Source organism: Vollenhovia emeryi, unplaced genomic scaffold (genome assembly GCF_000949405.1).
Source record: "Vollenhovia emeryi isolate VEMERY1.0 unplaced genomic scaffold, V.emery_V1.0 DF939190.1, whole genome shotgun sequence".
Taxonomy (NCBI): Eukaryota; Metazoa; Arthropoda; class Insecta; order Hymenoptera; family Formicidae; genus Vollenhovia; species Vollenhovia emeryi.
This window is the reverse complement of record NW_011967176.1, coordinates 610744-631422: the sequence shown is the minus strand read 5'-3', so window position 1 is coordinate 631422 and position 20679 is coordinate 610744. Positions and strand designations below refer to the sequence as shown.

Genomic DNA, 20679 nt, shown 5'->3' with positions numbered 1-20679 from the left:
ATAAAACATGGTCGTTCCCAGCGGAGGAAAACAGAAGACGAAGGAGGGGCCCAACGAGGGTAAAGAAACCGAAGATCTTCCTGCCGCGTGTTTTTCCGCAGAAGGGAAACTCTTAGGCGGTGAAGGGATCGTTTTCACGGAGGGCGCGAGGACGGGTTTGGTGGCGTGTGAGGAAAAAGAAAGCAAAAGCGCTCTTTGAAAAACGACGCGTCGCGCGGATGTGCCTCGCTTTGCCGCGGAGCTGAAAATGACCTCGGTCAATGTCGGAGGTCGTTGCCCGACGTCGCGGCCGAGGCGGGTATTGCTTTCCCTTACGTAAACGCAATTAAAAGTCGCGTCGCTACGTGAAAATTTTCACGACTCGGCATTTTCACGAGTCTTGAAATTATAATTCCCATAGTTCGTTGTGTTGGCAAAACGGATCGATGTTAAATCAAAATTTCATTCAGTCAAATTCAGTAATCAATTGTCCCCCGTGATCTTAAATTTACGCACGGTTAGTAATCCAAAATCTAATAAAATAAAACAGAGTCGTAATAATTACCAAACTTCCTAAAGACACAATAAATTTATCTAACATGTTGACACGCTTGAAATGCGCGATTTTAAATACTAGAGAAAAGTTTTCTATTATGAGACAGCAGGTTTTCAACACCCAAATTCAGTCACAGATCTTTTTTCGCAAATAAATTTGCCATTAAACAGATTTCGCTCCAGGGGCAATAAATTCATGATGGAATCACCCGACGATGCCTATTAATTTAGCAGAAATTGTCCCATATTAGGATTCTATCTCATAATAGGGGACTTCCCTCTATGTATAAATAAATACAAGAATCAGAAAATTAAACGTACTTGAAGTTTACGAAGATACGCGACTCTTCAACGTGCATCTGCAAAGTGCATCTGTTGACTCGATTCATTCCGTTGGAATGTATAAGTATGCTGTGCTAAAGAGCGCTTGCAACTCCGTCGCCGGACTAACAAAGTGTCCAAATATTGGCACAACACATTACGTACAAAGCGCTGTTTCATCGAGACCGATGGCTTACTTAACGTCTCAGAGCACGAAGTAATGTAAAATAATGGAAGAACGTTCCGCGTTAATAAATATTGGCCTTTAGAATCGACCTTTATCGAAACATTCCTCGGGAGAAAAAGCGGAAATGGGGAACACTCTTACTTTAAAATATTGTAATTTCAACGGGCAAATTGGCTCTTACGTTATTTGCGCTCCCGGGCGTTTTATCCGATACAATCAATTTGTCGACAAAAATATACCCGAGAGAGGAAGGTTCAACGACACCGTTTCGTTCTCGTGTCTGTGTCACATTTTTTTTCTCCCCTCCCTCGATCCACGGTTCGCTTCCCATTAATTTGCGCCACGTTTCTTTCGTGTAATTGAGCCGCATACCGATTCACAAGTGCTTTTAGGCACGACTGCCCCTCCGCATTTTTTTGAGTGGATCAATCTCTTTTTGTCCGGCGAACGGTGAATGGACCAGTCAGCGCTCGCCTCCAGCCTCGGCGAGCATCCTAACGAAGCATCGATTTCCGAAATTAACGTCGTGGCGAATATAGGATTAATTTAGACGCGTGCAGGGATTAATTCGGATGCGGGCCGACACTCCGAAATGCGCGGATACAGTTTCCCGATTCACGTGATATCCGTAATCTTCCCGGGGGAAATTAACTTCCAGACAGTCCATCGCGATCAATGGGAGAGACGATCGATCTGTTAGACCGACGGAAAAATTGTACTTGCTGGACAAATCAATTCGCAATAATGACATTACGTTTAAATAACTTACGTAATTCGCCACTACTACTCTCTAAAGTTTTTGGAGTGAAAATAGAACCATGGAGTGAAACGTTCACTCTATTGGAGCAAATCTTTACTCTATTAGAATGAATATTTACTCCAATAGAGCGAATATTTCACTCTATGGTTCTATTTTCACTCCAAAAACTTTAGAGAGTATGCAATACACCCCGCGTACACTGGGAAAAAAGTCCGCAACCCATTGTGAAACCCACAATTACACAGTTGAAAAATTTGTGTTACATTTGACAAATACCACATGTCCCAAACGGTCCACACAAATATTTCTGTTAATTTAATATAATATGGATATGTTAAATGATTACACTAATACTCTGTTAATATTTTAACACAAAATAAATGCAAATCTCAAAATAATTTGAAATAAATTTGGTGTAAAATTAACATTTTTATGACAAAATAAATTTAAAAAAATGTAATTTTTACATTTTACAGATGTTTACAGATAATAAGTCAAACGACTCTCACTTATGTTATATAGAATAAAATTAACATTTTATTCTGTAAATTTTAACAGATAAATCTTGTTATTAATAATATGAAACATATGTATTGTGTAAGATTAACAAATAAGTGCACATTGTGTTGTTTTAACATTTCTTTTCACGTATTTTAATAATTTTACATTTGAGGCCAATTAACACAAAAGCAACATGTTAAATCAACACATGAATGTGTTAAACATTTAACACAAAAATTTTAACCGGCATTTTTTTTAACAAGAAAACACAAAAGATTCAACTGTGTGTTACTTAAAAATCTTGGATATAAATAGCTAATTGGGATTTTTACTTACGCGGGGTAAAATTCGTAAAAGACGTGAGTTACGAACGATCCAAGTAACTCGATTACTAATTGTGGGCCCCAAAATGGGTGGCTGTCTTTTTTGTCCCAGAGTACACACAGGTTCATTGTACACAGAATCCGTGCGTCAGCGCTTTCGAGTGAAATTATCTGTCGCGGGGTGACGAACGATCGCGTCGCGCCGATCCTTCATCTCACCCGGACACTTCCATATCCCAGCCAGACGACTCGCGAAGGGAATTCCTGCGCCGCATGAACGATCGGCGTCGATGAGGACAGCTCCCTGAGCGCCTCCACGCCTTCGCGAGAGAGCGCGGCTCGCCTTGCGAATTCGCGGAGCTTAGACGCGCCCGGAATTGCATTCAGCGATGCCGGAGAAATTGGATCCATTGGAGCATCAATTATCCGCGTCCCGCGGTCCTCGGTCGCACTTATGCACCGCGGGGGGAAAAATGAAATATTTCCAATTATGCAAATGCGCGCCGAAGGAGGAATCGACGATCCACTTTGCTCGTGAAACGAGTCTACCGTCCGCCGGCGCGGAAACCTCGATCAGAAAGAAAGAGACGTCTCGGTGTTTCTCATTGCTAACAATTGCGACGCGCCGTCGAGATGCTATTAATAAAAATCATGCTCGTGTGACAGACTTCCTGCACAAACCGCACGCGTTTTATCGGATTTTGTACTCGCGGCGCGATTTATCGGATCGCGCGCGTAATATATTTCGAAGTAGCTCTGCTACTTTCTTAGCTGCTCGTGCTAAGTGCGCTATTCTTTCCAACTAATAAAGTTGTATCTCGCAGTGATTGCATTTTACCTATAATCACCAACTTTTAGCAATGGTAACAAAACACTTAGCCTTTTAACTAATTTCAAAGCAGCTACTGCAATTTAGCTGATATTACTAAGTCATTTCTTTGAGTGTACCAAGTGAGAAACGATTCGTCAAATTGATGTCGAATCGACGTCGAATTTGACAGCGTCGATGTCGATTCTATATCATTTTGACATCGATTGACAAGTCATTTCTCGTTGGATATGCCATGTCTATGGTGTTAACGTAGGGGGAAAAAAGAGCCCGATAATTAAACGCGTTTTCTTCTTGCTCCATATATACATTACTGCGCGCATTTGCACTTTTTCCCCCCCTCGTCAAACTTCATTAAGAATGATTCTCGCTCTTAGAATTACCGCGCAGCGCCGGTGAAAAAAAAAAAAATATTACGCGCAGCTGACAGCCCGTATAATTGGAACATTACGACAGCCGAGGGTTAAGGCTGAGCGCGTTAGCTTCTCGGGATATCATTCGAGAAGACGGGGAAATGGAGTTGCACACCGTGGGCTAATTCAGTTCAGGCTCGGTGCGCGTTCCGCTACGCATACACCTGCGTACGGAGACGTCAATTATCACTCGCGACGCTCGAGTTGGATTCGATTTGCTCGATCGTTAATTAGAAAATTGCGCTCAATTAAGATTTATCATCTCGTCCGCCTCGCGTGCAAATCGCAGCGCGCGCGCGTCTCTCCTCCTCGTTTTCCCCCGCGCGTTCCGCGCCGCTTAAAATAGCCGGAGAATTTTCACGGGCCGCGTCCAGCGTTCGCGTTGCCGCTGCGAACCTGCGTACAAAGAACATCTCGCGGGAATTACGGGGGGATATGAAGCGAGTTTAAATTTAAACCTTGACGCCTGTAACGTCTCTCTGCCTCGCTCGCGTTCGCGCGAACGCTGTTGCGAAACCCGACTGGACCTTCCGAAGGTGAGCGCCTCCGCGAAGGAACTTTTGCGAGAAAAAAAGAGATCGCGATTCTAAACCGCCGTCGCTTTCACGTCCGATCTAAAAATAGTCGGGCTCCAAAGTTCTCGGGATAAAGTACAAATGGCACGACAGACGTCGAATGGACAGTTTTCCCCCCTGTGTCCCTTCTACGAACACGTGTAAAATTTCCAAACTCGTTCCGTCAAACCAGATCCTTTTTTGCAGATCTTTGAAAAATGCACAAACTCGAAGCGCGTGCCGCGAGCAAGTATTTCGCGCGGAAGGGCTTATATTTCTTGCATACCGGTACGACTTTCGCCGGTAAGCCCTTCCCCGCAGAGGATTTGATCCACCGTACAATTCTGAACTTGTAGAAAAGTCCAGGTTCAGGGTGGTTTCGAAAGGGATAATTATTTTTGTAGGTTGATTTATTCCGGGATAGCGCGAACGCAGTCCCGACTACCAAAAATTATACGTCCGAGATATCCACATTAGGGATATTCGCAAGGGTCAGCCCTAACCGTAGTGCAATGGAAGAGCCTCGCCCTGGAGGAACCGCCTTGATGATCACGGTAACCTCTACGCCAGGTAAGTATGCTTTTCCGTGCTCGCTCACCTCTACTTATACTAGTCGCCACCGAATCTTAAATACGAGTAAAGGCTTGACGGTGCTGCGCGGCGTAGCGTCAAAACTCGGAACTAGTGTCTGGCCTCTCGGCGCAGCCTCCGTGGGGGGATGGGTTCTATCGGGTGGGGGCCTATGAATGGCGGGTAACGGTTCGCGCAGGGGCTTTTAGGGAATTGAAGGGAACGCTAACCGGAGTTAAAGTCACGTGAATATAAAAATATCGTAATAATTTATGCGTAGCATAAAATATATGTGCATTTACGTACGTATACGTTACTACACGCACGCAATATTGTTATATAAATTTTGCTTATATAATAATATATGAAATGCAAATTAAATTTATGTAATAATAATATAAATTTGCATCTTTTTCACGGTAAGGAGAAGAAAAAGACGACGACGGTGGGCCGAAGGGCTTCGAAGGGGCGAGGATAGCGTTGACGCGATCCGGAATGGACGACGCCAGTGTGCCGGAGGAAGAAACGGCTCGGTAAGATATTCCGACCGGTGAATAAATCGCCGGTGGCAAGGCCGCGGACTAACGGCCGCCAGTCCGGCGTCGATACTGCCGGTTGCAACGCGCGGGCGAGGATGCGTTCGATACGCATCGCGAGCGTGACCGCGGGCTTCCCTGCAAAGCCGAGCAGCGTCCCGTCATTTTTTCGAAAGACTATTCGCGTTTAACTCGCGGAAATTTAGGAGAGAATGTAAATTTCGTCATTATAAGAAACAGACGTATATAAAATTCTGCAGACAAGAAAAGAAAACAATTAAAGCGTTTAACAAAAGCTTTCTGGTCTTTTTTTATTTTATATTTTCGGGTGAAGTTAGGCGCAAAGATGCGATCGGAAATGTGCGTCTCTGTACCATGCATGTAGGTTAAAATGTAATTTGATACGAAAATCGAATAAGTTTCTCCCGATCATGATTGAAGGAAGTTGTAAAATGTGCGTAACGTTCACGCCAACGAGAATAAAAAGGTTGTCATATACAATCTTTTCCTAGCGTGGAAAGATGAATGCTTGAAGAATATGCAGCATTGTATTGGTAACGTATTTCGTAAATTAACGATATTATTAGAGGAAAGTCCTCTATTATGAGATAGGTCTCTAATATGAGATAGCAGATTTTTAACGCCCAAATTCAGTCACAAATCTTTTTAGAGGGAAAGTCCTCTAATATGAGATAGCAGGTTTTTAACGCCCAAATTTAATCACAAATCTTTTGAGAGGGAAAGTCCTCTAATATGAGATAGCAGGTTTTTAACACCCAAATTCTACCACAAATCTTTTTTCGCAACTAAGCAGATTTCGCTCCAAGGGCTACAAATTCATGTTGAAATGAACTGATAATTATATTATTTATTAATTATTAATTTAACAGAAAGCCCGCTGTCCCATTAAGATCCCCTATCTCATAATAGGGGACTTTCCTCTATATCTAGCTTTACGAACTCACTTATCTCAACATTTTCGAAAGTCACAGCAGATTGCCGATTAGGAAGCATGCGAGTTTTAGTCGGATGAGCCGGAGATGCCGAGACAATGCCGCAATCCAAAGTGCATTGGAAGTAAAAAGAGTTTGACGTAAGAAACTGTACAAGTTACAAATAGAAAACAATGTTGAGAAACCATACGTGATTATGTAACGTTGCACTCCGACATTTTCAACTTAATTTTTGTCACGCATTTACCTGCTTTTTTCCAAATTACAATATTAATAAAAAATGAGCCTCGGTTTCTTCTTCTCGTTTTCCGCCCCTATATCGAACATGCATCTTTTTATCGTCCTCTTTATTCTTAAAGTACGTTGCATCTTCAGTTTTTCTTAAACGTTCATTGCGTTATCGCGCGAAATACACGTTCGTGATGTGTAAATGTAACTGTCTGCCGTGTATTGAGCTCGTGGGTTCGCTAAACCCAAATGACTGTGCGGATCAGTCATCCCTGCGGGAACACGTCTCTCTTGTAAGCTCGTCACGAATCGCGGCGTCTCGCGAGGATCCACCAGTCACTTCGCGAAAAGCCAACATTCGCAATCGGATTCTTGAGGAAATGCCGCGTCACCGGGCGCGGGATCTTCATGAAATGCCGCGTTTTACGATAAGGCTGCGGCGTGTGCACACAGTTTACCTTCGCGCGTACCTGGAAAGTATTTTCTTTACCGCTGATAGCAGTCATAAATACAAGAACAAAGAGAAGGATCCGGGGCCGCCGTCAGCGTCACGTCCAGACCCTTCGGGCAACTCCGCAGCATCGCGAAATAAAAGGACGCGGAAACGTGCGGAGGCTTCGAGGCCGAAGCGTTCCAGAGACGGCACGACGTATTCGAGAACGCCGTTTAACGAGTCGAGTAATTGCAAAAAGTATTAAACAACTCGCGTTTTGCGCCAACGAAATATTTTTCGGGGGAAAAAAACAAATTATGTGACAAGACTCTGCAGTAAATTATGAAATTTTAGCTAGCGCGCGTTCTCCACGCGATAAATGCGACGGATATCGTTACGAAAAGAGTAAATCAGATTCTTCGGAATTTAATTTGCATTCCTAATTCAAAATTATTTTCAGCGAGAGAGACGCCGGGCGTCGCGGTCGACCCACGAAAGTGTTCGGCTTCGACACGAAAGCCGCGGTGAGACGCCGAATGATAAATTCAACATTCAATGACATCGCGGAATATTCCTTCTTTTGTAATTTCGACCTTGCTTTCCCCACATTCCTGGGAATCCTTTCTTTCGTACCAGCTTACTGACTCAACCAGATTCCTCTCTAGACTAAAATAACAGCACACGACATTACATGCCGAGCATCCTGGTACATTAGTATACCTGCTACGTATTAAAACCCACTACCGTTAGGCAGCACTAAATACTGAGGATGATAAAAGGTGCAAGAATAAAGAGGAAATACGCGAACATAAAAATATCAGCAACGTCAGCGTTTTCTTGGCCATACCTGGGCATTTTTAATAATACAGAAAATTTATTGCGAAAAACATTACCTCAGCCAGGGTTTGAACCTAACATTTTTCTCACCAATTCGACCACTGAGGCGTGTGGTAATATTTGTCGCAATAACAGTATAAAGATGTCTATTTTTCGACTTTAATTGGTGAGACGCCCGCCTACACCTCTTCCTACACTCTAGGCGGGCGTCTCGCCAATTAAAGTCGAAAAATAGCCAACATCTTTATACTGCGACAAATATTACCACACGCCTCAGTGGTCGAATCGGTGAGAAAAATGTTACCTCGGCCAGAGTTTGAACCTGGACCTCCCTACACTCTAGGCGGGCGTCGCACGCAATAACAGTCTAAAAATGTTGTCTACGCGTCTATTTTTCGACTTTAATTGGTGAGACGCCCGACTAGAGTGCAGAGAGGGAGGTCCAGGTTCAAACCCTGGCTGAGGTAATATTTTTCGCAATGAATTTTCTGTATTATTAAAAATGCCAGGTATGGTCAAGTAAACACTGGCGTTGTTGATTACCGCTGGCGCGACGTTGAAGAATATTCTGATTAAGAAAAATATCAGCGTGCAGAGAATGATTGCTCGAAGCTCAGCGACCACATTTGTCGCTCGTACTCGGCAGAACGGAGTAAAACTAACGAATAACGCAACGTAGTCAATAAGTCGAAACACGACGGTCTTATCGCATCTGTTTGAATTGTGTGCAGCACGTCGAGCACGGAACCGAGCGCGTCCGGACGAGTTTCCGGCAGTTCCCGGGATTGTAGGCAGCAAATATGTACCTGTCGCGCAGGTGACGGGAAAGAGTGTTAAAAAAGAGAGGAGAGAGAAAGAGATTCTTCAGACTCGAGGCGTGTCGGAGAACACTCGCATTGTTCACCCGTGAATTTTTGGCAGAGCGTCGCGGTACACGGGGCGGAAATTCGCACGGACACGCAGATCCGCGGAGCGCGTCCGCGGAGAGGAGCAAGAGGCGGAGGAAAGGATCGCGTCGCCGACGTAAAAAGGCATCGAGAAGAGAAAGCGATCGACCGAAGCACGGCTGTTTCGCGACGCTCTGCGTCTGTGTGCGAGGTCGCGGCTCGGATGAGCTAAGAGCTCGCAAATACACGTCGTCTCGCGAGATTTCTTCGCATCGCGAACGCCGATCCGTTACAGTTAATCTACAATTATATTAATCGCATATATCTGCAATGATATGAAAACCGCATATTAATTTTAAATATTCGTTTTTTAAATTGTCTGTCGTGGAGCAGCTTTGTCGTACGTTTGACAATTATTCCTTTCTTTTGATAAAACGAGCTTTTTTAAATTGGAGATTAAAAATAAAAATTGAAAAATTGTAAATTTCATCTTGGGGAATACATTTTCAAAGGCGCTCGATGTGTAAATACTAAGAAAGGCAAATTGAACACATAAAAGTATCAAGATGGAACGACACGCTGCTGCGATTAATCGACTTTTTACAGGACGGGCAAGAAAAGACGAAACGACGGACACGCAGAAACGTATTAAACGACACGCAAGTGGATGGATATACTGCAGGTCCGTCGACCAGCGAGAGGGAACCAGCACTCAAACATTCGCGCGAATTATCGCCAGCAAAACCAAAGTTAGCATATTTATATTTCTTACGTAAGAGATAGCGTTTCGTTAACAGCTTCTACTTGATTATCGACGCTTGCAGTGAAGAACGGAGCATCATTATCAGAAGGTTAAATACTGTTCGCAGAGGAATTGGCAGATTTGCTCGCACAATTAAATTGGTAACAAGAAAACAGTAATTTAGTAGCTTCGGATGGATTTGCATTCCAAATGGTTTAAAATGTTCTAAAACGTTTTTATACTTTTACGCTTCTCAATGTTGTATAAAATTATCGAAATGATATTCGTCTAACGAGTCTGTAACTTTAACTGAATATTAGAATAATGAATTATACATTTCTGCGGAATAATTTTTGGAAATAACATGTTTTAACAGAAATGGATTGTAAAAACATATTTGTCCACCTCGTTGTTTTCCACATATTGTAATGTCATATTTTTATATACGTGCATAAAATAGTTTAAAAGAAAAATGATATATATAGTAATAATTTTGTTCTATATTGCTTGGACTGATTGCAAGCTTTGATATTTTTGAAGTATTAATCGGCTTGACGTTTCGAAAATATCAAATGCCATGTCTCTTTTCGACAATTTATTCAGCAATATTATTAAAGAATTCACAAAGCAGTCCTTGTGTGGAATTACACTAAAATGTATCTCAAATTCGGTATATCGAGGAAACAGTAACCTGAGCTGAATCGAGGATTGTTAATTGGGTATCGAGTATACTTATGTATGTATTATGTTGATATTGCTATCTAATACATTACATGAAAGTAACGATGTCTGTGTCTTACGTGTTGTATCTTTACTATCTTCCTATGTAACAGTTCAAGATGTGGACGATGATATACAAAATTCGCCGCAACTGCTTCAACACAATAATCTATGTTACCTATTACGAGGTCCATTTATAAATATAATATTCCACATGCAGTGCCAGAGGCAGTGGTCATGAATGAGGTCAATCAACGTCATTATGTTACCATTTGTTACGTTACCTAAAAACACATATTCCTCCGTACTCACTCGTAACTTCCGGCTAATCGTTATCCTTAGAATGTCGCATATATTCATACTACACATGCAAACGTATCGCGTTCCGTTGAAATGAAATAAAAAAATATTTTGTGGACATGTTCTACATGGGCACAATCTTTCCGAGAAGCGTCAAAAGCTTCGAACAATCTGCTTCGATGCGAAGTTCTGTGCGGTCATCAGGCCGAGACAAAGGCTCGCTGAGAGTAACTTAAGCTATTATATTACGTACGCGTGAGAAATGAGTCTCAAAAACACTGGAATGATCGGTCCCTCCTCAAAGGAACCATCGATCGCTAGCATAGTCAGCGCGTTGCCGAGTCGAACGAGGCGACGTTCCCGTCGCGTATTACTCAAAATGTAGCGCGAAACTCGAATAAATTAGGCTAAACGTGTGCAACAAGCGTTCGAGTTTGGCAAGTCGAAGAGTAAATATCTCCTACCGCGATATTATTATCTCAGCGTTTCATCTCGAAGGGAGAGACGCATATAAGACGAGGAAATGCGAATTCACCGCGTGCTACGCCTGCTAGTATTCCGTAACTGCTTCTCGATTTCAAATTGCCGTAGGTCCGCTCTCTGCAGAAAATCTTGCCGCTCTAGATACCCGTCCTTGCCTTTGTTGTGAGTATTAAGTTCTTCCTCAATGTTTTCCTGCTTCTTGAAGCTGTCCCAGTCTAATTTGGACTTTTCTAACGTACTAATTTTGGCCTTTTTCCCGATCTGCCCTAGAACCGAAGAGATGCCGCCTAATCCGACGCGCCTAACGCCACCTCCTCGCTCTCGTTCTCTGGCCGCTGGTGACGCCGACGCCGGTGGCTTCGCGGTGGAATTCTCGGCCGCGGAAAGCGACAATCTGGCTTCCGCGGAATCACTCGGTACTTCCTTCTCCACCTTCACTTCTTCACCAGCGAATTCGAAAACCTTAGTTATCTTGACCTTTTCTTGGACTTTTGGCTTTTGAATCGGCGGCAATCTCTCGTTCGACTTACTGATTGAATTCTGTGGCTTTGATTTCGGGACAGCTGCAAAAAGAAAAATATATTTTCGCCTTTGTGCATTTCTTTAGCTATTATATTAGCTCTTTTTAAGACTCATTGCTTCTATCGACTCCGTTTTCTAATGCAATGGTATTAAGCGCAAAGGCAGTCTCAAATACATCTCCAGAAGTTATGCAGGGTGATTCAGGACCTCACCGACAAACTTTCAGGAACGATGGGTCTCGCAGAAATATCATTTTTTGTCGTGCAACCCATGTCCTCTGACGCGTCGTTTAGGACGCGACCGCGAAGGTCCTAGGTGACATTTATTACAATTGTGAAATGAATTTATCTACGTAGGCCCGACTTAACGCCCATTGATTTTTTTTCTTTGGGGACGTGTGAAGAGTGGTCCTGTGTACACCACACCAGTTAACACCAGAGAGGAATTAATTGTACGAATGCGCGCTGCTTTTGACCAAATTCAAATATATCATGATATTATAATAATATTACGGATATAATTATAGAATTATAAATTAAATTGGTATGTTAGGCTCGTTCTGTGTGAGAACAAATGAACATAAACAGTGGGCCGATATCAACACGAGCGATATAAGATGAGAGTCAAAAATTAAAAATTAAATATATATTTAGAGTAACTTGATGGCGAACGTTTCGGTGTCACGGCACCTTCTTCAGCGCAAGTTTACATCGGTTTAATTAGTTTAATATGTAATTACAATTAACGATATTGTCGAGGGTTAAGGATCAGCTTATTACAGTGGTACGGTCGAAAAGTAAAATTCAAATATAGTTAAAAGTTTTCGAACCATCAATCCATCCTAACGTGTCGCATCTTGACAACGTACACGATCTGTTGTAGTCTTTTACGCTTGAGTTGGAGATGTTAATTGGAGGGAGTCTAATTATAGAATTATAATTACGGAGCATCATATTGTACCTTGTACTTAAAGATAAACGACTTCTCAAATATCATTTTGCACCATTTAGTACAAATTTAATAAAAGAGGTACAAAGTACGGAATGTTCCATGCTCACGCACAGCTCAATGCTACAATATGTTGCCCAGGCTGGTTTACCTGTATCCTTCATGAAATCAGCCCAGAGAGAATCCGCTCTCTTCTTCTCCTCTTCCTCAGTGAGCGCCTTTTGCTCCTTACACTCCTCCTCCTCTTTACTTCCTTCCTCCGGCACTTTCGACTTTTCTAACGCCTTTCTTCGCTTTTTACTCCTTCGCCCCTTGGATCTCCTCGTGCCTCTCTTCCGTCCAGTCTCTCGCTTGTTCTCATCGTTCTCATCCTCCGGGCCGCTCTCAATATCGCCCTCGGACTCTACCTCGGACACCGGATCGCTGTCAGCGCCGTCAGGAACGTAATCTTCGTCATCTTCATCCGAGTCAGAAGGCAGCTGATGCTCTTCCGACATGTTCAAATTTAGATTAGCGCAGACGATACCTGGAAGAAGACGATTAAAGTGTGTATCTACCTAAAACTATGCCACGTATTTATTGTAACTTGGCCGCAACACTTTCGTTAAGAGAATAAAATTTTCTAAATTATATTTTCTCGCAATTGTATTTACAAACATTCCACATCCCCCTTTTCACGATCAATAACGACACATTTGACAAAGTAACGCACTGTATCGACGTGCAACGTTGCATTTTATCCAATTTTATTTCATAATTCTAAAATTATCCTAAAACACCAGGTGCCGTAAATGGCAATTAGTGCACAATTGTTGACTCAGACTTAAGCATTTTACGTTCGTTTATTCGTTTTTGAACTACGTTTCGTACGTCGGAACTGTTAACTCGAGCACCGTTGTTCTTCTGTTCAATACTCGAACAAAGCCGCGGGGGCACAGCTCCGAGAGAGAGAGAAGGAGCTTCGCAAATTAAAAATCCTACCAAATTGCCGCGCTCCCTTCCTGCGACTGTCGCGAGACTTAACCTCCCCGATCAAGCGGGACAGGCCGACCCTCGGCGCAACTGAATCGCGGTGGGTGCTCGTGCGATTTCGTGACTCACGTTCTTTTGAACGGCGTGCCCGTCGGTGCCAAAAATTCCGCGAGCGGACGTCGGTTCGCCTTCCGGAAATGCCGTTACATCAAGACGCGGCGGCGGATCCGGCGTTCTCGTCGCCGCGTTCATCAATCGCACGTCGGCGCGGGCCTAAATCGATCCCGCGCGTGCACGCACCGGGCGTGGAGCACCGGCCTGGCCGAAAAATCCGTGGGAAACACCTCGGGGGTAAAAGGGGCCGCGCAAGCACCTCGCGGACACACTCGACCCGACTCGACTCCGCACGACTCGCGCAAACGCGCCTGGCACGTATCGCGTCGCACGTCGCACTTATCGGCACAACCGGCGCCATCTCGCAGCGGGCCGGCGAAGTGCGGCGCGAAGTTAGAGGCGCGCCGATCGCGCGCGAGTTCAACTCCCGCGAGTTTCTTCCGACCGCGACTGGAAGTGAATTTATTTTTCACTCGACAGAGACGGATTTCTTCGCATCAGTTCTTGTATCTTACGATACAGTGAAAATGCTAAAAGTGAGCGACTTTGTCTCTTTCTAAGAGGACGGTTAGAAAGAGACAAAGCATTCGTTTCTAGCATTTTCGCTATAGCGCTCGAGCTACAGAATTGGCCCCCTTGTCCCTTTTTAACGGTATTTTTCGACGCTTTCCGAATCGAGGGAAAGAATCAGAGGCGTTGAAGTTGCGAGACGTTAACAAATTGTTAGAAATTACTTTCGTTCCTATGAAATTCTCTCGGGACTGTCTGCGATTCGCATTAAACCCAAAATTTGAATTACGATTTTATATGCTGCGTATTTTGATACACATGTACGTATTAAATATATTGAATATTTAAATAAACGCGCGGTATATTTTTAGAAGTAATAGATAATATATAGAGGAAGGTCCTCTATTACGAGATAGCAGGTTTTTAACGTCCAAATTCAATCACAAATCTTGTTTCGCAACGATTACACGATCCAACGATCAATTTTCCACTGAACAAATTTCACTTCAAGGGCAATAAATTCATGATGGAACCAACAGATGACGCCTGTTAATTTAGCAGGAGCCCTGCTATCTCATATTAAGATCTCCTATCTCATATTAAGGGGATTTTCCCCTCTACATTTAAATCAATATTGCTAATTAATCTTTACTTTGCCTCCGCACTGCTTCCGGTTAAATTCTGTGCATTTCAAACAGCAACTATAACTATTGCGATCCGCTGTTTTCGACGATGGAAGATGTTATAATGTTATACGGACCGCATCTATACGTATTTTCGCTAAGAGGATTTGACACTGTAAAACGCTCGTAAAATATTCATGTAGGATATTAAATCTATCTACAACATCTTTTGCTTGTGTTAGGTGTTGAGTACCCCGCTCTTGTTCATGATTTGTTACAAGTCTCTTAAACGCCTCCACATTGGTGAGAAAAAAAGGTCGGGGTGTCGGATTGCCAGACATCTTTCATGAATTTGTCGTACGATAATTCAGCGCCTTCTTCAGTACCCTAAGTAGGATCAGCAGGGGCCACCGCAAACCTCGTATTACAGGATCCATTTCGAATCCTAATTTCGACGAAACGGACGACTGCCAGTTGACGGGGATTTGCGATGGATTATGGATCAGCCGACCCTTCCTCTCGGAGCGAAAGTCTGAATAGATGGGGGCAGAGGGGAGCAAGCGTGAACGTGCCCGGGAAATACAGTCGTAAGGGCATAATTCGAAGTCATTGTTAGCGATATTGTTGAACATATTAGGGATCCGACGCGCGAATTAAATACTATCGCGATGCCTCGTACGCGAGAAGCTAATATATTCCGATGCGCCAACAATTACGCAACTGCGCGAACCCGCGCGGATGGTTAAATAATAATTACCTCAATCTAGCGTTAAATGTATTCTCGAAGCTCGAGAGAGCATGAGATTATATATATGGAGAATTTAACGCAATTAAGTACAGAGTATCACATATTATAATTACGCGAGAATACCTGAAGAGCATTCTCTCTTTGTTATCGGGTGGTAGAGGAAAGCCCTCTATTATGAGATAGGATTCTAATATGAGATAGTAGGTTTTTAACATCTACATTCAATCTTTTATCGCAACATCACACGATCTAACAATGAAATTTTCCACTAAACTGATTTCACTCCAAGGGCAATAAATTCACGATGGAACCAATAGATGATGCCTGTTACGCAGTTGAAAAATTTATGTTTTCTTGTTAAACAAAATGCCGGTTAAAATTTTTATGTTGAATGTTTAACACATTCATGCGTGTTAATTTAACATATTGCTCTTGTGTTAATTGACGTCAAATGTAAAATTACTAAAATACCTGAAAGGAAATGTTAAAACAACACAATATAAGTTATTTTTTAATCTTGCACAATACATATATGTTCTATATTATTAGTAACAAGATTTATCTGTTAAAATTTGCAGAATAAAATGTGAATTTTATTCTATGTAAAATAAGTGGGAGTCGTTTGACTTATTACATCTGTGAAATGTAAAAATTATATTTTTAAAAATTCTTTTTATCATTAAAAATATGTTAATTTTACAGAAAATCTATTTTAAATTATTTTAAGATTCGCATTTATTTTGTGTTAAAATATTAGCAGGGTATTAATGTGATCACTGAACATATCCATATTATGTTAAATTAACACAAAAATTTGTGCGGACCGCTTGGGACATGTGATATCTGTTAAATGTAACACAAATTTTTCAACTGTGTAGTTTAGCAGAAACCTTGCTATCTCATCTTAGGAACTTATTTCATAATAGCGGACTTTCCTATAATATTTAGGTCAAAAAAATACTGAAGAAGTCGTACATCTTAAGGAATAAAGTGCAACGATGATTACGATAAGAAATTAAATTCTTCCATATCTGGTGAAATGTCAGCCTTATCCTATCTACTATTAAATTTGCCGAGTTATTTTGAACCGTTTCCATGTCGTCACGCTGCAACGCGTTGTTGATTTTAACTAAAACAATGGAGTTAAATAAGGTGTCATTTGTGCTTCTTTTATCTTACAGCGACTGAATAGAAATCAAAGCCGGTCGATCAAAATGAACGATCACCATCAACGTGAATGTGAAAAAATTACGCGACAAAGTTTCAGAACCAGAACTAGCGGGACTTGGTTTCTTGCATTTCCGTCGAAACAGATAAAAAGAGAAAGAGGGGGGGGGGGCGAAAGGGAGAAAACCAGGAAGGATGTGCCAGGTGGCTACGAATGCCACGGCGTACCCGCGGATTGGATCGAGCAGCATCTCGGAAAACGAGATGAGGCGAATGAGACCGGCGGCTGATATTCGAAAGCTCCGCCTGGTTTTCGGCACGTCCCAAATCTCCGCGTCCCTCCAACGAGCACATCTTCATGTCTGTCTCGTCCCATTCGCGTTGCTCCTCCCTGGTTCATCTTTCGGCTTCTCCTTCGGGAACATTGACTAACAATTAGTTGCACGCCGCGGACGCGACCCGCTGTGACGTTCTACCCTGCCAATAGACACCCGCGTGATCGCGAGTAAAAAAAGGAATAATCGATCGCAGGTATCGAGCAAGTGCAAATTGTGCCGTTCGGGCGCAAGTGACAATGACGTTGATCAACGATCAAAGTGTGGCCATTAAGAAAAGAAAATAATTTCTATGCCTCTTTCTACGCAAAGTTACGTCGCGTAACTTTGTACTTTGGTCCTCGGTCTCTATCTTGAGAGAATTGGGTTAATATTAATGAGTTAAAAAAATTAAACAGTGATTTGCGGCAGCTTGTTATTTCGGACTTTGTCACTTGTGTTCACTTATGTCCGAAGTTCCGTGTGATTATAAATATATTTCGTTGCGAATGTGTGTTAAAATAAACTGAAGTCTCGTGCCTTAAGAAATCTTTAGATTATGTATGTGCCAAGTTAAACAACAGCTATTAAATTTTTACCGTAAAGATTATTATTCGCAAAAATATAATAATTTGTCAAATTTTAATCGACCCCAGCCACATTTATTGAATACGCCTTCACAAATTGTAATCGTGGAGCAACACGGCATTTCGAAGAATTTTATTAAGTCTTTGAAATTTTACGATACATTTTGCTACTAATTATACTTATTGTTAGTATAGTAAAATATATACTAGTAAGATGTATGGTAAAATTTGAGAAAATTCTCATAAAGTTCTTCAAAAGGCCATGTTATCCTACGATTACACGATTTTCAGGGTAAATTTTAAGAAAAAATCCTCTCGTGGAACATTAATCTCAGAAAAACGTTAAGTTGAACATAAGGGTAGTTTTGGAGATATGGGGAGTCAAGTGGGCAAATTCCCAATATTGTCCAGGCATAATAGACGCAGAAAAAACTTCTTTGATAACAATGGGATTTTGATTGGAATTAGTCAAAATGATTCTCTGACTATCGCAATTCTCTAACTCAGAGAAGTAAAATAGAAGTTTCTAATATACTAAAGAAAGTTACGCTTCCCCTGTAATCAAATGAACAATTTCTTAAATGTCTCTTTCATTGCGATAAATAATAATAATCTACGTTTCAATTTGCGCACGTAATTGTCAAGTAACTAAACAATAATAGCTTGTTGATGCGACAGGATGCCTCGAAAACGACGCGCCTCGACATCGTCGTTGGAAGAATATCCTTCTGACGAAAAATACATGAAGGACGACATGGACAGTCGTGCTCCGCGAAACGCTGCCAACGCCCGAGAGAGGGCTCGGATGCGCATTTTAAGTAAAGCGTTTTGCCGATTGAAAACGACTCTACCTTGGATTCCAGCCGATAGCAAATTGAGCAAACTGGATACGCTACGTTTGGCCGCCACGTACATCGCTCATCTGCGAGCGGTGCTTCGAGATGACGGCGAAGCCCACCCTGAAACCACTAAATCCTTGTCGCTGGCCTTGGTGAGTGTCCGTGTCTATCCTTATTAAAAAATATAACTATTTGAAGTCTGTGCAAGCTCGCCTTCTTTTCTGATTGTTGAGGAAATTAATTCAGCTTCAAGTAACGTTGACAGAATCGTACTAGCAATGAAAAATTTTATAGTAATCAAGCAAAAATGAGCAATTACTTTATTAAAAAGAGAGTCATTGGAATTAACGAGAGGAGATTCTAGAAGAGATCCAAGTGTCTTGCAAAATTTTTCCGTAAAGAGTCTCAATTGCATTCATTGTTGCTTGATACACAATTGCAAGATATTCCACAAAGTGTGGAACTAAACAGTGCTATTTATCTGATTTTAACCGGAGATCCAAGTGAGAGTTATTTCCAAACTATTTCTCGCGCTCTTACAATCAGACTTTCGACTTGATAACGATTCCGTAAAATAACACAGAGACCAGGTGGATCCACTCGGAGCCGCGAGCGCCGTCTTCGCAGTCATCCACTCTGTTTATGTCTGTCCAGGTGGATCGAATCACTCCAAAACCTTCCACCCACCCTTTACCACCATTAATTCTAAGTTAGTTCCGTTGTTTGAAGAAGCATACCGGTTTCCGCCGCGAAATACTTGCTCTCTCATTGCCCTCCTCTCGCCAAGATCAAACAATTTATCTGTAAAACCGCCTCTGCGCGGATCCGAATAAATTCGTGTTACGCTAAAAGAAACGTGAGATTATGTGCTATCTCTCGTGATAGCACATAAATAGATGCCTTCTAATTTACAAATGCAACGTTATCGACGTCGACGCTTGTAATTATCAATCGGCATTTTACGGCCTTCGACGAATTGTAATCTAATACATTTAGATGCAATTCAATAATGCGGTAGGAATAATTTTAATTACAGTCATGGCCGTTCGCTATTCAAAGTAACAATGCAGCCACGCTTATGAACAACAGTTGCAACGTGTCCTCCTCGACGTCTTCGAGCTGTAATCAGTATCGAGGCCAGCAAGCGACTCATGATATCCAAAACTTCCATCATTCAGGTCATCAGGGCGGGTCCGCGCGCCACAATCAGGAGCAACAGTTCTCTTATTACTAGCAAAAAATTCTGACAATCCGATCAGAGCCTAACTACAGCGAGCGATATCTACGAAGAACGACCACCAGCTGGGTAAAACGACGACGACGACGGTGCTACGTCGTGCCTTATTTATTCCAAAGTGCCTTACTCTAGTATTTATTGACTTAATCTTAATGTATAATTACTATTTGCATCTTCACTTTTGCGCGACAAGGGAATGAAGGCTAATCTACAACGTGTCCTTTGCGCCTAGAAACATTCCATTTCCTAGCCAATAAATACCTTTACAAAATTTGGGCAAGTTGATAAATTATGCAAAATGTTTTTACATAAAATAGAATGTTTCTAGATGCAGAAAGCACATTGTAGATTAGGCTTAATACTTATTCATGACTCGACTGTATGCATTTTTGTATATCAAAGAATGTATAATCTATTTTGCACATTTTAGGAAGATTCAGTATAGTAAAATTATACACATAGTAAAATACAATCGTATTTTTGTTTTATATTTTATAAATAGGAGAAAAACATTCAGTAATCTAACGTTCTCGAGTTGTCTTTGTTCGACATCTTTCGCGAAGGGATGTTATACATTCGCGAAGATTGTTTCCTTGTCTCACGTACTCACTGCAATATCATATAATATTGTGATCGTAACTGATACCAAAGCATGTTAGTACAATAAAATGTCACTAGAATTTTCAAGAACCTCCCTTGTATTATTTAATGCGATATCTTCTACCGAAAGATGTTATTCGTTCGCAGAGAGATTGTCTCACGCACTTGCCGAATCATATAATATTGTAATCATAATCGATACCGAAACATGTTAACTAGTCCAATAAAAACGTTTGTAAGATTTTCAAGAACCTCCTTTGTATTATTTCATGCAATATTATCGGGTTTGGGAAAGTTACTTTATAAAAGAATCCAGTTACAGTTACAGTTTTTTCGCTAAAAATGTAACTAGTCACAGTTACAAGTTACCAATTCTGAAAAGTAACG

General features: G+C 41.8%; 3 protein-coding genes across 8 annotated transcripts; 2 read left to right on the top strand and 1 right to left on the bottom strand.

Moving 5' to 3' along the window:
• Window positions 1–5459: 5459 nt before the first annotated feature.
• Window positions 5460–10091, top strand: LOC105562351. 3 transcript variants are annotated; one of them, XM_012013130.1, is made up of 3 exons: window positions 6354–7387; window positions 9473–9615; window positions 9691–10091. In XM_012013130.1, the coding sequence occupies exons 1-3, from the start codon at window positions 6904–6906 to the stop codon at window positions 9691–9693; spliced, it is 630 nt and encodes a 209-aa protein (XP_011868520.1). In that variant the 5' UTR covers window positions 6354–6903; the 3' UTR covers window positions 9694–10091. The 3 variants fall into 3 exon arrangements, 2 of the variants coding, with proteins under 2 accessions (XP_011868520.1, XP_011868519.1); XR_001008969.1 differs by lacking the exon at window positions 6354–7387 and adding an exon at window positions 5460–5525 and having other exon boundaries at window positions 9473–10091; XM_012013129.1 differs by having other exon boundaries at window positions 9473–10091.
• A 97-nt stretch (window positions 10092–10188) lies between these two features.
• LOC105562350 (craniofacial development protein 1) lies at window positions 10189–14002 on the bottom strand. Of its 3 annotated transcripts, none has more exons than XM_012013128.1 (3): window positions 13583–13655; window positions 12733–13107; window positions 10189–11674 (listed from the first exon to the last, which is right to left on the bottom strand). In XM_012013128.1, the coding sequence occupies exons 2-3, from the start codon at window positions 13076–13078 to the stop codon at window positions 11160–11162; spliced, it is 861 nt and encodes a 286-aa protein (XP_011868518.1). In that variant the 5' UTR covers window positions 13079–13107; window positions 13583–13655; the 3' UTR covers window positions 10189–11159. The 3 variants fall into 3 exon arrangements, with proteins under 3 accessions (XP_011868518.1, XP_011868517.1, XP_011868516.1); XM_012013127.1 differs by having other exon boundaries at window positions 13563–13645; XM_012013126.1 differs by lacking the exon at window positions 13583–13655 and adding an exon at window positions 13683–14002 and having other exon boundaries at window positions 10191–11674.
• A 2987-nt stretch (window positions 14003–16989) lies between these two features.
• LOC105562349 (transcription factor 21) lies at window positions 16990–20543 on the top strand. Of its 2 annotated transcripts, none has more exons than XM_012013125.1 (3): window positions 16990–17246; window positions 18295–18607; window positions 19492–20543. In XM_012013125.1, exons 2-3 carry the CDS (start codon window positions 18296–18298, stop codon window positions 19687–19689), a joined length of 510 nt encoding a protein of 169 aa, XP_011868515.1. In that variant the 5' UTR covers window positions 16990–17246; window position 18295; the 3' UTR covers window positions 19690–20543. The 2 variants fall into 2 exon arrangements, with proteins under 2 accessions (XP_011868515.1, XP_011868514.1); XM_012013124.1 differs by having other exon boundaries at window positions 16990–17590.
• The last annotated feature ends 136 nt before the right edge of the window (window positions 20544–20679 follow it).